The following is a 16,962-nucleotide window of genomic DNA, read 5'->3' on the forward strand; positions in this document are numbered from 1 at the left end:
TAGGGAACCAGCCTTGAGACCGGAAGGTCGCTGATTCTATCCCCTGAGCCAACAGTACATGACCTAACCCACAGCTGCTCCGTGGGCGCTGTGGGTTGGTGCTGCCCACCACCCTGGGCAAGTGTGCTCACTGGCCCCTAGTGTGTGTGTTCACCAGTGTGCATGTATGTGGGTGTTTCACTGCACGGATGGTTGAATGCAGAGGACTAATTCCTCTGTGTGCAAAACACAGTTGGTCAATGCTTCTAATTCTAATATTTCAATGATTTTTCAATCTTCATAGGATCATTTAGTGTAGGAAACAGCGTTCTTATAGTTATGAATTTTTAATTCATAGACAAAGCACTTTTTGTAGGATAGACAAAGCACTTTTTGTAAGTCGCTCTGGATAAGAGCGTCTGCTAAATGATGTAAATGTAAATGTAAATGTAATTCGTCTTTTTATTATTTTTATTTAGTTTTTCGTTTTGTTTTTACTTCAGTTTAGTTTCAGTCCGTTTTAAAGGTGCATAGTTTTCATTTGTTCTCAGTTTCCTCCCACAGTCCAAAGACATGCAGTCAGGCCAATTGGACATGGTAAAATTGCCCCTGTGTGTGTGTGAATGTGTATGTCTGTCTGCCCTGTGATGGACTGGCGACCTGTCCACGGTGTATCCTGCCTTCCACCCGATGACAGCTGGGATAGGCTCCAGCGACCCAGAAGGAGAAGTGGCTTAGAAGGTGTGTGGTGTGTGTGTGTGTGTGTGTGTATTTTATTCAACTATAATAACCCTGGTAGGAAACATGTCATCATGGACTCCATCAAACACCAGGAGATTTCACAAGATGATTTGGCTCCCTCTGCCGGACAGAAAGGGTATCTTCACCACAGTGGCCATCCCAAACTGACCCAAACGTTGATTTTTAAACCTGTTTCTGCTCCATGAGTGAGCACTAAAGACCCTGAATGGTCTGGAGGGATTCTGTATAGAAGGCTGACCGGTCTCAGGTCACTCTGTATGTGTTAGAGCAATACAGGGGGCAGTGATTTCTTTAGATGGTGAAACACCAACCTCACCTCATACTGTATATATAGTGAGACGTTACACCACCACTTCAAACTCTTCTGTACAGATGCTCTCTGCTTATGTCAGTGTCTTCTTAAAGTAAACATTTCAAAGCAACTCAGAAATCTCTTACTTTATTAAACTATCTAAAAGTTAACGCAGGTCGTCACTTTTACTGAATATATAGAGTTATTTTTCCCCCCCAAAACGACCCCCTGCTTGTCCTCTGTCTTGCTCTTTCTTCTGAAACCTTTCAATTTTATCACATTTTCACTACAAACAGAGGAAAAGGGTACCAGGATGAAAGAAAGCAGCTTTTTATTCATTCATTCAGGAACTTGTGATCGTCTCATCGCGAGATTTGGAGATCGACAGTGGCGGCGTCCCAGGGGAGATCTCGCGATATTTCCCCGCTTGACTAAACGCCACGTCGGTTTTCAGAGAGGAGCAGAGCATCAGCTGTGCGGCGGTTTCTGACGGTTTTTAGGAAATCTTTCAGACGAGTAGCCTTACGGAGCCGAGCGCGGTCAGCAGACAGGTGAGTACATACGAGCTCAACGCCTAAACGGAGGGTTATTTGCTTCTTTTTGTCCAGCAGCGACCTGTAGTTAGATAACCTAGCGGGCTACCATTAGCCTTGTAGCCTGGTAGGTTAGCTCCTTCGCTTCTATCACAGTTCTGATTTAAGTTCTGCACACTGGCTTTGGCATCGTGCACAAATCATTTTCAATGCACAATGCAGGCAACAACATAACATAACCTCCACTTTCTTCCTTCCAGCCATTGTAGCCACAGATAGGCTGCACCGTTTGAATGAATCCAACAGAAAACTAGGGTTTCAGGTTCTAGATAGGCTGTGACTGACCTTAACTGGCCTGAATTTGCACATTGAGTACTGTTTAAACCTGGCTATGCTCTAGGTGTAATACATTTAGTGACATAAGGTTAGAATCAGGGCACCCAGGCTGAGATTTCTCCTCCTAAACATGAGTAACAAGGCCTGTACATTTATTTATAAAGTGAGTGTATTGAATTATATATGCAATGTGTTGTTCCGTCACTCTTATGTCCTTTTATAATGATAAACCTGCAGCATATGAGTTTGAAAAAGCCAAGAGTCACTGATGGAGCCAAGGAAAAACTGCCCTCAAAGCCTTTCTTTGTGTGGCTTTTATTATAAAATAAAATATTTTTGATGTGTTGATAAAATAAGGCAGTTGTGTCCTTCATCAGGGATTTTTTGTAGCTTGCCTGAAGCTCCAGTCTAGGTTCTGCTGCTGGGTGCCGGTTTACAGCGACAGACCTCACCCACTTAAACGTGGCACTGTTTGCCTGGCTCCAGGGCACCGTTTCCTGCTCCAGCATTGTGAGGTGAATGCTTTGTTTTCATTCCTGTCCAGGTGAGATGAGGGTCCTTCCCCTGTCTGTGCTGCTGCTGGTGTTTGGGTTAGCGGTGTTAGCATCCCAGCTAACCGATGCTCACTCCCACTCCCATGACCACGGTCATGCCCACTCGCACGGCCATCACGGACACCACCATGGGCATTCTCATGGTGAGGGTGGTTGCCATGGGCACCATCATGGGCATTCTCATGGTGATGGTGGTTGCCATGGACACTCCCATGGTGGTGTGAAGATGCACCACGGTGCCAGCAAGTGGAGTGAGCAAGCAAACCTGCAGCATACAGAAGAGGAGCAGCTTCAGCATGACCACGGACATGACCATGACCACGGGCACGGACAAGACCATGACCACGAGCACGGACAAGAACATGAACATGACCATGACCACGAGCACGGACAAGAACATGACCGTGACCATGACTACGGGCACGGACATGAACATGACCATGACCATGGTCATTCACACGATCACGGTCATTCACACGACCACAGTCATTCACACGACCATGGACATTCACACGAGCATGGTCATTCACACGACCATGGGCACACCCACAGCCATGGTACCAGTGGAGAGAGGGTGAAGAGAGAGGCGGAGGGCGAGAGACGGAACACAGTGGAGCTGTGGATGCAGGTGAAAAACAATGACACACAATAATAGCGATACGTCATCAGCCTCAGTTGACAGCTGCCTGAAGTTATGATATCACAATCTAATAATCTGACGCGATTATGCTGGCCTTTGCATTTATTCTATTCAATATGAGATAACCAACATTATATATGACCACATATATAGCATGCTTACTAACACAGTTGAGTAATAAGCTCCTGTTTGGCTATATTGCTGTTGATAATTTTCGTGATACGCATCACAATATTTTGACACAGACACAGTGCATCAATAGTGCCACATTTTAAAAATGCCTTCAAAAACTCCGGCTACCATGCATTTAAATCAACATTTCACACACTGCACTGCACTACATACAGTTAAACAGGACTAAATTATGCTTTCTTTAATGAAACATGTAGTTGTTCTGTGTTTTTTAAGTACCAGCAACATCCACAGTATGACCAGAGAACCATATTTGTTGTTCATCACGATAACAATAACATATCGTCATATTGCCAACCTCCAAGTGCCACCAAGGCCTTGTTTATCAACCAGAACACATTATCAGCTTGATATGACCTGGAACACCAGCCTCAAGAGTTTGCTAGTCCCCAAGCTTATCCAGCAGTAGTGAGCTTGGGCACTCTGTTATCACAGTCCCACCAAAACCAACCCTGACAGGCTTGAAATCAAGGCTGGTTTGTGCTAGATATTTTAGCAAGGTACACTGAGTAACAGAATATGGGCATTAGTCCAAAATACTGAGCGCATTCACACACATTCAACCCCCAAACACACACACACACACACTGGAATTTAGAGATGATGTTGGATTAACACTTAACACATCATTGGTGTTGGTGGGAGCTCTACTGACAGTCTGCTTCGGTTATTAGGATTGGCACCTGCAGTGAAACCAGTATCACTTCCCATTGTGAACTGGTTTTTACCAGTTCAGCTGATGCCAGTTGATTCCACTTGAATCCTATAGTTATCACCAGAAATCACTTCTCTCTTAAAAAAGATGGTTCTTCAAGGGTTCTTTAGCAAAGAAAATGATTCTAAATAGATCCATGAACACTCAAAGAACCCTTTGCATCATGAAAGGGTTCTTTGCATCATGAAAGGGTTCCTAAGAATGTGCTGTGGATGGTTCTATATAGAACATTTTTGAAAAGGATTCTGTATAGCACTCAAGAAGGGTTCTTCTGTTGTTGCAATCTCAATCTTGAAACAATAGAACCCTTGTAGGTGCCAAAAAAAGAAGGAAAAGAATGCTGTCATGATGCTAAGAACCCTTTAATCATGCAAAGGGTTCTTTCAGATTTCATGGTTCTGTATAGGACTATTTTCTTTGCTAAAGAACCCTTGAAGAACCATCTTTTTTTTACCGTGTAGCTCCGCTGCAACTCATAGTTTCTTTGAACCAGTAAAAAGCACTAGGGCTCCACTGGTGGTTGAAATTGACTAATCTTGTTCAGTTTTGAAGATCAAGTTGAATCTTGTAATAATCATTAGCAATTATTAGCGGCCAGTTAATTCCAGTACAGCTGCTGGACTGGACATTCCCTTAGGAAGAATTTACACATTAGTTTCATAGTATTTGCAGTAGTTGCTTCACATTACAGTTAACGGTCAATGAGTTTTTACTTTAGCACATACAAAACCACAAAACGGACACAGTAGATCATTTCTGTAAGATATTTGTCCTGCATTCTGTTTAGTCTCAGTCAGAAGAAGAGAGTTACTGCAGGACTACGTCATGATTCTGAGCTGGTCATTGAGGCTCTGGTCAAGTGAGCTTTTAGGTCGGCAGCTGAGACAGAACAACTAAACACACTGGAATTAGCCAGATACAAACAGTATACAATTCAGCAAACAAGATCTGCTGTGAGATGCTTTACAGAGTAACTGGAACAAAACCACATTCAGATTAATCTGGGAAATACTGAAAAAATGTGAGCTGAACCTGATATTTCCACCATTTTATGGCTTCCTCTGTGAACAAAAAGGTACTTTTCTGGAGAAAGGAGTTCCCAGGAAAGCAGCTTAACACAGGTGTTGTTTTTGAAAACAGCGTCACGGCTGTGATGATCTACTGTAATCCCCATCATCTTGTGCCTGCAACCGAATCAAAGCTGTGATGTTATTTGCGATAACATACTTCCTGTGTTGTATTACTTTAGTTAATGAATAAATCATATTAGTTACTGAATAATTTAGAGTAATTAGTAATATTTATTGAATAATTGATTGTAGTTACTTTCATTGTAGTTACTGATTAATGTATAGTAGTTACTGAATAATTTGAAGCAGTCACTGAAAAATTCATAATAGTTACTGAATAATTTGTAACAGTTACTGAATTATTCATGTTACTGAATAATTCTTAGTAGTTACTGAATAATTTGTAGTAGTTACTGAATAATTCATAACAGTTACTGAATTATTCATGTTACTGAATAATTCTTAGTAGTTACTGAATAATTTGTAGTAGTTACTGAATAATCCGTAGTAGTTACTGAATAATTCATAACAGTTACTGAATTATTCATGTTACTGAATAATTTGTAGTAGTTATTGAATAATCCGTAGTAGTTACTGAATAATTCATAACAGTTGCTGAATTATTCATAACAGTTACTGAATTATTCATGTTACTGAATAATTCGTAGTAGTTACTGAATAATTCATAGTAGTTACTGAATAATTTGTAGTAGTTACTGAATAATTCATAACAGTTACTGAATAGTTTGTAACAGTTACTGAATAATTCAGAACAGTTACTGAATTATTCATGTTACTGAATAATTCGTAGTAGTTACTGAATAATTCATAGTAGTTACTGAATAATTTGTAGTAGTTACTGAATAATTCATAGTAGTTACTGAATAATTTGTAGTAGTTACTGAATAATTCATAACAGTTACTGAATAGTTTGTAACAGTTACTGAATAATTCAGAACAGTTACTGAATTATTCATGTTACTGAATAATTCGTAGTAGTTACTGAATAATTCATAGTAGTTACTTAATGGTCTATAGTAGGTGCTAGTAAACTTAATGAGCATGAATGATTATCCAGCTGATTTTTAATGTGAATTCATAACACCTGTACTGCATTTTTGGTGTGGATAGAAATTAGAATGCTTTTCTTACCAAATCTGATGAAGCTGTTTTATTAAAGTGTAATCTGTCCAGAAGACCCTTATCAGCGAAAACGGACATGCAGATTTTAATAACTGGCTCAGGAGTCTCTTATTGGTGCATCACTTGTGTGAATTGGTGGGGAAATATATTTTGTGTACATTTACTGGCTTTGTGTACGTATGTATTTACAAACAGCTGGAGTATATTTATCTAACATCTGTATAACATGGTACACTTATCACATTCACTCACTCAGTTCTCTTTGTTTGAAAGATGGGATGTTGCTTCCCTCGTTTACATTGTAAGCTTCGTCAGCGTTTCCTGTTATTTGAACGTTTTATATCTCAGTACTGCTAATGTGCTTGAAGCTCACTAACAGAAACACATTGTCCCTTAGAAAGCTGAGCTGAGCTGTGTTTTTCATTACGCTGGCTTAATCGAGACCATGCAGAATTTGTTTCAGTAGAAAGACGTGGTCCCTCTGTTCCATTAGTTTCGGGTTTTAGTGGTTAGATTTTTCAGTTTGTTATGAAGTGGAGGCTGAAGTTCACTCCAGTTTCACAATATATTCCCTTTCCCAGTTGGATGATTTGGCAAAAACTTGGCCAGCAAACAATGTCAAGTACAAGCATTATTATTATTAATTTATTAAAACACAAACACCAGATATATCTTTTTATTCATGTTATATAAAATGGGCTTCAGTTTTTAGCAACAGATTTTCCGCATCGCTCCTGAAAAAGGTGCAGAAACGAAGAAAAAAACAGATTGTACATGGTAGTCCAAGATAGAGCTTTTCTGTATTTCTCCTCTAATGATAAAGCAAACATAAGAAGCTTCTATGCAATCGATAACATCATATAACATTTGATATAACAGATCAGTTGTCAGCTGTGCTTCATACAGAGATCTAAACAAAAACATCAGTCGTCATGTGTTTATGTTGCCATTTTCAAATATGTTTTATCAGTCCGCAGTCCGATCCTGTAAATAGAGTTTTTTTAAAAAAAATCTAGTTATATTTTTTATCCTATGTTTTTATTTTTTATATTATATAATATTATACATTATATAATATTTATACATATTAGAGGTGCGGGAAAAACTCAGTTCTTAGATGCATCGCGATGCGGACATGAACGATTTTGAATCGATTCACAAATGTCAAAAACACGACTGGATGAGTGAGAAATCCGACCGGCTCCCTCTGCATTAAAGCCATATATATATATGTATGTGTGTGTGTGTGTGTGTGTGTGTGTGTGCGTGTGTGTGTTCGTTCACACAGCCCTGAAAACATCAGATCTGAGTCACTTTAGGGCAAAAAAAAAGATTTTTGTCACTTCAGCCTGGTACACTAAATGTGCTCAATAACTTAATGTGGATCTTTGATATTTAAATTTTCTGTGATATTTATTCTTTGTGGTCACAGAATTTTTTATCTTTAATGGTTCTGTTGTAACTGATTCTAGGCAGTCGGAGCCACTCTGCTGATCAGCGCTGCACCCTTCCTCATCCTCTTCCTCATCCCTGTCCAGTCAAACACGGATCAGCACCAGAACCTGCTGAAGGTTCTGCTCAGCTTCGCCTCTGGGGGTCTGCTGGGAGATGCCTTTCTGCACCTTATTCCACATGCTCTGGGTTAGTACACACACACACACACACAGACACACATTGTGTACCTCTGACAGTGTGTGTGTGCGTTGAAGTAACGCTGTGTTCCACGTCAAGTGGAAATGGTTTAGTATTTTCCGATATTTGAATATTGAAATTGTTAAATGAAGGCTACTCAATGACTTCAACCAGAAAATAATATTTTTATGTTGTTATTAGCGCTGTCACAATCATAGAACTTTAGCTGACGATTAATTGTTATATAAATAACTGGGATTAATGATTTATTTCTCTGGTTTATTCATGTTGTGTAATGTAAAGCAGCTAAATTGGCCCATTAGCTTGCTTGCTTCGTAGCCCTTCTGTTTGCAGCTAATAAGAGAAGATACATTGCACTATAGTGTGTGTAACAGAGCGCTACAATTACACAGAGACAACCAGAGATTACATCTTTCTCCTGAGACTATAAAAAGGTCTTGCTATTTTTTTTAAACCTGCCTGACATTCTGTATAGCCTTTGTACAAACACACTAGGACAAAAAAATGCAAAAATCAGCTGCCTCTTCATATTATTTGTATAATTAAACAGCTACACCAAAGAAGCAACCACCTGTTTAGCACAATGATGTAGCAGCAGCTAAGTGCACTTACCTGCGTCGCCATATTTACATCATTAAATGAAAATAATACATTTGTGCAATCGTACATCCCTCATTATGAATTAAAAAACGAAAAAGTGAATTTTGGTAGGACTGTAGTTTAATATATATCAACTGTGTGGCCAAAAGGACAACTGACTTATACATTCAAATAGATTAACTTAATGTTGCACCATTCTATTCTTTTTTTTTATTTAAAGTATTTCTGTGTACGACTTTGCTTAGATTTAGCCGTTTGGCTGAATGTGAGACACAATATCAACTACTTGTGTCTCCACGTTCTAATCAATTCTGTGTCACAATGCCAAGCGTTGGATGGAGTGGTGTAAAGCGCCGCCACTGGACTCTGGAGCAGTGGAAACATATTCTGTGGAGTGATGAATCAGCTTCTCTATCTGTCAGTCTGATGGACGAGTCTGGGTTTGGCGAATGCCAGGAGAACGTTATCTGCCTGACTGCACTGTGCCAGCTGTAGAGTTTGGTGGAGGAGGGATGATGATATGGGGCTGTTTTTCAGGGGTTGGTCTAGAACCCTTAGTTCCAGTGAAGGGAAATCTTAATGCTTCAGCAGAACAAGACATTTTGGACAATTCTACACTTCCAACTTTGTGGAACAGTTTGGGGAAGAACCTTTTCTGTTCCAGCATGACTGAGCCCCAGTGACCAAAGCAAGGTCCATATCACTACTTGTGTCTCAGTTCTGTGTGACATGGCATGTGTCATTTAACTTTATAAGATAGTAAAGATTATTTAATATTATTTAAAAGGTAATTAATTATTACTTCTTTTTTTATTTCAAGTTATTTCAGATACACTCTGACCACATTTGTTTTAACAAGCTTACTTGTCCCCTACAGCAGTGCTGCATTTCCATACGTTTACATTAGCAGGTGACAGGCGTCCACTCATTTCCAGTGGAAGTAGGTGATTTTGTACTTGTGTTTTAGCGACACGGCAGCAGAAGGGTCAAGCGGCAAGATGAAAAATTTTCTTAACTTTCTGCAAATTGACTATGATGTGGTGAATCAACAATCTAAATGACATCTGTAAAAGCTCTTTTGTTAAAGTTTCAGCAGCTCAGTTCGTTTTCACTCTTTCCTCCTTTACAGAACCCCACTCCCACCATGGAGACGAGGGCCATGGCCACTCCCATGCCAGCAAAGAGTCCCATGGTCACTCTCACGGTACGTGATTGGCTATGTGAAGAACAGGAGGAGGATGGTGGTTGTGCTGATCTCACTCTAGGCATGGACAGATGACTGGTTGCAGAACCAGGATGTTTTTTTTGTAAGTGTTTATGTACTTCTTTGTGTTTTCGTTGACACAGCGATTTGTTCCCTCTCCAGGTGCAGCTCATGATCACATGATGTCTGTAGGTCTGTGGGTGCTTGGAGGTATCGTGGCATTCCTGGTGGTCGAGAAGTTTGTTCGTCTGCTGAAGGGGGGGCACTCTCATTCACACTCTCACGGTAGGAACCTTGTTAGTCCATTGCCCCTCCACACTGCTGGGGTTGGGCAGTATAACTATAATAAGGTATAATGCGCTATTTCAAAATGATGACAGTATTTTCAGCTGATCACTCTATTTCAACATTGTGACGTCAAATTTCTGTTGTATGTTTATCAATTAAAGAGCCAAATAAACACTTTGCACTATTCACATTTTAGTTGAGGGACGGAGTGCCTGAAAACAACCCTAGCCAGAGATGGAAACACATCCAACATGCTTTGTGTTAACAGAAAAAAAAGATAGGGATCATCCTGCAGCATGATAGAAAGGAAGACCATAGCATGTACAGTTTGCTTCATTGAGTATGTAGTGTATATATATTACAACAGGCAGATAAAATTAAGCTCATAGTCTTGCAGTCTCCATAGACAAACACTGGCAGTAGAGGGTCGTACTGATGAGCTCAGTGACTTTAAACATGGATCTGTCATAGGATGCCACCTCTGCCTCAAGTCAGTGTGTGAAATGTCTGTCCTGCTAGATCTGCCCCAGACAACTGTAAGTGCTATTATTGTGAAATGGAAGCACCAAGAAGCAACAACAGCTCAGCCACGAAGCTGTAGACCACTCAGATTCACAGAGTGGGGCCGAGTGCTAAAGCGCACAGTGCCTATCTTCTGTGGAAGCAAAGAGTTCTAAATTGCCCCTGGAAGCAGAATCAGCAAAAGACCTGTGCACTAGGAGCTTCATGAAATGGGTTTTCATGGCTGAGCAGCTGCACGCAAGCCTAAGATCACTAAGCGCAATGCCAAGCGTTGGCTTGAGTGGAGTAAAGCGCCGCCACTGGACTCTGGAGCAGTGGAAACGTGTTCTGTGGAGTGATCTGTCTCTATCTGTCAGTCTGATGGACGAGTCTGGGTTTGGCGAATGCCAGGAGAACGTTACCTGCCTGACTGCACTGTGCCAGCTGTAGAGTTTGGTGGAGGAGGGATGATGATATGGGGCTGTTTTTCAGGGGTTGGTCTAGAACCCTTAGTTCCACTGAAGGGAAATCTTAATGCTCAGCAGAACCAAGACATTTTGGACAATTGTACACTTCCAACTTTGTGTGAACAGTTTGGGGAAGAACCTTTCCTGTTCCAGCATGACTGAGCCCCAGTGACCAAAGCAGCTCCATAAAGGCTGACTGGGTGAGTTTGGTGTGGAAGAACCTGACTGGCCCTCACAGAACCCTGACCTCAACCCCATCCAACACCTTTGGGATGAACTAGAACGGAGATTGTGAGCCAGACCCTCTCGTCCAACATCAGTCCTCGCAAATGCTCTTCTGGATAAATGGTCAAAAATTCCCACAGACTCTCCAAAATTTTGTTGGACGGTTCCTACAAGAGTGGAAGCTGTTAGAGCTGCAAAGGGGGACCAACTCCATATTAATGCCTAAGGATTTAGAATGGGATGTCATGATAGCTCCTGTAGGTGATGTGTAGGTGTCCCAAAACCTTTGTCCATATAGTGTACTTTGGATGTCTGTGACAATGAATGGCAGTTTACCTTGCTTTGCATTGAGAATTTATTTAAATTTTATGTTCCCAGCTGCCCCAAAAGCAAAAGACAGTGATGGAGAAGAGAAAAAGGACGATGTGAAAAAAGGAGAGAAAGAAAAAAAAGATAAGAAGGTGAAGAAAGCAAAGGCGGAGAGTTCAGGTAAGAGGTTAAAAACAAGTAATGCAAGCTTACTCCCCACCAGTTAGCATAGAGCCATCGCAGTGATATGATCTCAGATGATTTGCCGAACTGTTGAAGGAATATCTCTCTTGTTCCTTCTTTTTAGATATCAAAGTGTCTGGCTACTTGAATCTGGCGGCTGATTTCACTCACAACTTCACGGATGGTCTTGCTATCGGAGCCTCCTTCCTGGTTAGTCCAGCGGTCGGCGTGGTAACCACTATCACCATCCTCCTGCATGAGGTGCCGCACGAGATTGGAGACTTCGCCATTCTCGTCCAATCAGGATGCACCAAGAGGAAGGTGTGGTGCCTTACAGTGTGCCAGAACACAATTGTGCTCATGTTTGTGTATTGTCTCTTACCATTTGGTTGATTCAAATGGCAGGCCTGGCTTTGTCAGTCTGCAGAAGGTTTTGGTGTTAATCCTTAGAAATCACTGTTATCATCCCTGGCAATAACTAAAGATGATACCTAATTTATATCGATATTGGCAGATAATTGTGTTAAAGAAATATTAGCAGTATTAGACTGATGTTTAGATTTGACGGATGGACTCTGCAAGACCTCTGAAGGTGCACTGTGGTATCTGGCACCAAGATGTTCGCAGCAGATCCTTTAAGTCCTGTAAGTCGTGAAGTGGAGCCGTCGCAGATCAGACTTGTTCCAGCACATCTCACAGATGCTCAATCGGATTGAGATCTGGGGGAGTCTTGGGCGCCCGACACCCTGTCGCTGGTTCGTGGTTTGTCCTTCCTTGGACCACTGTCAGTAGGTACTCCACCTCTGCTGACCAGGAGCACCCTACTAGCCTTGCCGTTCCAGAGATTCTCTGACCCAGTCGTCTGGCCATAATGATCTGGTCCCTGTCAAAGTTGCTCAGGTCTTCATACTTGCCCATTTCTCCCACATCCAACACATCGCCTGTGAGAACCGACTTATGTTCTGTCAGTTTGTTGTTTCAAGATAAACTCGTTTTTCTTATTCTCTTCCTCTGTGTGATCCTCATCTTTTAGGCGATGTTTCTTCAGCTCCTCACTGCTATTGGTGCGTTAGCCGGGACGGCCTGCTCCCTTCTGGCAGAGGGAGTGGGCGCGGCCGCCACGGCCTGGATCCTCCCCTTCACGGCCGGCGGCTTTGTTTACATTGCCACAGTTACCGTCCTTCCAGAGCTGCTGGTTGGCCGCTCCAGTGTGGGCCAGTCATTGATGGAGATCATCGCTCTGCTGTTCGGAGTCGGCATGATGGTGCTGATCGCAGAGTACGAGTGAGGAAGGACGGAGGTTAAAGAACAGATAAACAGCAGGGGGACGAGAGAGAGCTGAAGACGGGGTGTTTGGCTGTTAGAATTTTTGAGACTCAGGGGATATAAAGTACAAAAGAGAATGATGTTTAAATGTTACCGTTGATGACTATTGATGCATGTGTGAGTAAGTGAGACGAGTGAAACTGGAGGCCTTTGAAAGAGAACTGCACTAAAATGTCCAAAGACCCTGCATTCATCTGCTCAACCAGCTCCCCCAGAGACCAGCATTGTGGGGCTTGTGGGTTGGAAGTTCAATCAAAATTCCTGAATATGTCCTAGAAATAGGAGTGAATTACTCTCAGCACACGCACACGTTTAAGGAGGTTATGCTTGAGCTTAATTGATTACTTTGCTAAAATATCATGTCATATCAAAATGTAGAATAAAGATGTGATTTTTTGTTTTTACGATGATTTATTTGACCTGTTCAGGACAGTAATGCTGCATTTACATGTTGGCGGCAAAGAGCCGGATATTCGATCATTTTCAGTGGAGGTACAGAAGTGAGCGAAACGTTCCATCAAAAGTTCCATTTTTACGATATTTGCCTTTGACTGCCGCAGTCAAATAAACCAGATATTGATTTTTTGGGAGCCTTGGATGCCAAATATCTTGTTGAATTACAAACAAACCCAATATTATACAACAAATAATAAGAATACAGAGCTTCCTTGCCTGCCTTTTTCCACCTTAAATAACAATCCACACTGCTAAAGCTAAAGCTCTCCTCTGATGGCCTTGCACTGCCATTGGTCACATCGGTTCTCTCAACGCCAACATGTGAATTCAGCATAACCTATTTCTGGTAAATTATTTGGTTCACACTACTTCATAGAAAGTGAAATGTCTTGCTTAGTCTCTCTGAAAAGCTCCTTCTCTTTGGTTGAGTGAAAAAGCTGATGACACTTAAAAAATGGTTCTTCGAGGGTTCTTTAATAAACAAAATGGTTTCATATATAACCATGAACACTCAAAGGACCATTTGCATGCTTAAAGGCTTGCTTGCATGGTGAAAGCATTCTTCAGATTGATGGGAGAATGTGTTATATATGGTTCTGTGTAGAACCTTTTTGAACATTGTAACAATAGAAGAAATAGAATGCTTTTGGGTGCTATATAGAACCCTTTTCAAAAAGGTTATGTATAGAACCATCTGTAGCACATTCATGCACATTTTCCATTGATCTGAAGAACCATTTCATGATTCAGAGAACTCTTAATCATGCAAATGGTTCTTTGAGTGTTCATGGATGTATATGGAACTGTTTTCTTTGCTGAAGAACCCTTGAATCTTTTTTTTAACTTCTGCTTTAAGCTTAATCAAAGGCCTTAATGTTTCAGCCTCCAGGCTCGAGAGGCTGAACACTCCACTGATGTCTGAAAACAGGCAGGTTCATGCAAACTTTTAGCTGTTAAGATTCCATGACTGACACTGCTGACCACATCACGCTCTCCCTTTAACTTCTGATCAGTGGAATTCCAATCATTTTTGACATTTTCTACATAATTTAATCAATTTAATGTAAACACAGTGATTTAGAGTGTTTTGGTGCAAAACAGCTGATTGTAGAGACTCTTTAAGCTCAGTTTTCTTTACAGTGGTGGTGATAGGAACCAGGGGTCGCCATGACTACAACACAAATATAGACATTTTTTTACTATCCAGAACCACCAGTGAGCCTACACGAGTCATCTGAGTTTATATGGAATGTTGATGATGGGAAAATTAGTTGTTTTCGATCTCTCTGTCCATTAATGTATTAAAAATAGTACATTTTAGGCAAAATCTTTCTGTGAGGGAGCTTTTAGAGGTGGACGTCTGGTTCCTATCACCACCACTGTGAACAGTTCTGACTGGTAGGTTTATTTAGAACAGAGTGTTTCACACCAAACCACTCTGAACCACTCTGAACCGCTCTGATTACGTTTTGACCATTTAATTACGCAGAGACTGTAAAAATCAGCCATTTAAGTACTTTGCCTGACAGTTACTGACCTAAATCTGTTGTCATGTCTTAAGTGTTTTTTCTATTTTGTTTAGTAATATTTGTGTGTAAGTTCAGTCATAGTTTGTCACAAATGTCTCCTCCTTCATCAGACTCCATTTCATAGTCTTTCTTGTAACAGTAAGTGAATGTAGTTCAGCATTGTGCACTAACTGGACCAAGGAGTCGATTGTGTTGGTGTTATCATGCCAGATTTCAGAGTCTGAAGTTGTACCTTTTTGACCAAAAGTACTACTGGGGTTTTTGGTGGTAGATCCGTGCCCATCCAGAGCTGTGTTTATGAGTAAAATGGTGGAAATGTGGTTGTTATATTATACATTTCCATATTTTCAAGTTGTTGTTTTGCTTTGAGCCACTAGAGTGCAGTGTGAACCTACTCCAAACCTGTATTCCACAAAGAAGGATTTCTCAGCAAACTGAACAAACCTAAACCAAAAATAAGGATTGCAATCAAAAGATTGTCATGCCCTGATTGTCAAGCAGAATGGAGAAGAACATTTGGCTTGAGTGAACCTGCTTACTGACAAATCCTTTGCTTTGTGAAAAACCCTCCAAACACCGACTACGTTTAGCCTGAAAATTACACTTTGGGTAAATTTAACTGCAAAACGCTTGGCCATGTTCCGTGTTGGAGGAGCTGGGTCTGTATACATGAAGCTGCTCAGAGTGAGAGCGCTGATCTTGGATAAGATTCTCTCTTATTTACTCTGACTTTACTGACGAGCAGATCCTGGATCAGCACTCCTGCTCTGATAAGCCTCATGAATACAGGCTCTGATCTTGAATACCAAACTGGAATCTACCAGAGGGACCAAAACGAGGGAGATGGGGAGGAATGACTTAAAAAAAGACTCTGAAAAGAATTTTAGTGACTAAACTTTCATTAAAAAAGGAAGCAATTCATGCATCGTTGTAAGGCTTATCTAATTTTGTTGCTCAAGTTATGTTTACTGTCTTCATACCTGAATAAAATGAGTGGAGTCCTCAGCAAGTTGTACTGACTTTTATTATGAGCATGCAGTGTTTGGCGGTTTTCTTTTTTAAAATAATGATTTTTATGAAAATCCCTATGAAGATCCTGTAAAATCCATGTAATTTTTCCCAAATTCGACTTCATTTGAAGACTTAATTTTCTCAGATTGATTTTTGTCTTATTTGTAAAAATGTGGGTGTAAAAACTACAGTAGAGAAATGCCAGATGCCGTGCACTCCTTCATGTACGCTGAAGTGTGACAGTAAATAAATGAGTTAGAGAGCAAAAATATGAACATATCCTGATGGTTTCACCTTCTCAGTTCAACACTGGACACTCTTAAAACAGTGTTTTGTTTAGTTCTTCTCTACATATTAAATAATACTTTTTTTGTTTATTGAAAACATTCGTTGTCCAGCATACTGGACATTTGTACTAAAAAAATGTGAAATGTGAAAGAAAAAATGTACATATTACGACCAACGTAAAACACAAACTAGACACTGAACTTTTTCTGTTTACTCTATGTACAGTTGTATGACTAAGTTATTGAATTTTTGTAACTGCTTGACTTTTACATGAACCTAAAATAAAGTTCATAAAATATTAACTCATTTTTTCATAATAATTTTTAGATTATAATAAAGAGTCGAAAGTCAACACCGGATAGCAAACAGCGTTAGTATAAACTATTAAAATATAAAAGCGGGAAAAACAGGTGAAACAATGATTAATTCGATTTGTTTGAGTCGGCAGCAGAAAGGTCAATTCATGAGGGTGAGGTTTGCACAGCACTGTACAGCATGAAGCTCCATGGTGGTCAAACCGGTCCAGAAGGTTGGCGAGCAGTGGCACTCGATCAAGGCAGAAGAAGCAACAGCATCAGATGCACAGGATGGGCAGCTGTTCAACTCTGCAAAGAAAGGAAACACACAGAGAGTCAGTTCTGTACAGAGAGACTGACCACAGATTACAGTGTAACAGAGCAGCAGAGACTCTGGCAGGTCTAGTTAT

At 40.7% G+C, this 16,962-nt stretch overlaps 1 protein-coding gene across 1 annotated transcript; it reads left to right on the forward strand.

The window, feature by feature from the left end:
* The first annotated feature begins 1,464 nt into the window (after positions 1-1,464).
* On the forward strand, positions 1,465-13,376 carry LOC118800980 (zinc transporter Slc39a7-like). Its single transcript, XM_036561157.1, has 8 exons — positions 1,465-1,584; positions 2,447-3,084; positions 7,689-7,857; positions 9,599-9,673; positions 9,836-9,958; positions 11,533-11,643; positions 11,771-11,967; positions 12,680-13,376. The coding sequence occupies exons 2-8, from the start codon at positions 2,452-2,454 to the stop codon at positions 12,932-12,934; spliced, it is 1,563 nt and encodes a 520-aa protein (XP_036417050.1). The 5' UTR covers positions 1,465-1,584; positions 2,447-2,451; the 3' UTR covers positions 12,935-13,376.
* The last annotated feature ends 3,586 nt before the right edge of the window (positions 13,377-16,962 follow it).

Source organism: Colossoma macropomum, unplaced genomic scaffold (assembly GCF_904425465.1).
Source record: "Colossoma macropomum unplaced genomic scaffold, Colossoma_macropomum, whole genome shotgun sequence".
In the NCBI taxonomy this organism is placed as follows: domain Eukaryota; kingdom Metazoa; phylum Chordata; class Actinopteri; order Characiformes; family Serrasalmidae; genus Colossoma; species Colossoma macropomum.

Bases quoted from the DNA above. Each gene is read 5' to 3' on its own strand.
- LOC118800980 (XM_036561157.1), top strand. From the start codon at position 2,452: ATGAGGGTCCTTCCCCTGTCTGTGCTGCTGCTGGTGTTTGGGTTAGCG. The intron at 9,674-9,835 runs GTACGTGATTGG...TTCCCTCTCCAG, and splicing joins GTCCCATGGTCACTCTCACG to GTGCAGCTCATGATCACATG. The intron at 9,959-11,532 runs GTAGGAACCTTG...TTATGTTCCCAG, and splicing joins CTCTCATTCACACTCTCACG to CTGCCCCAAAAGCAAAAGAC.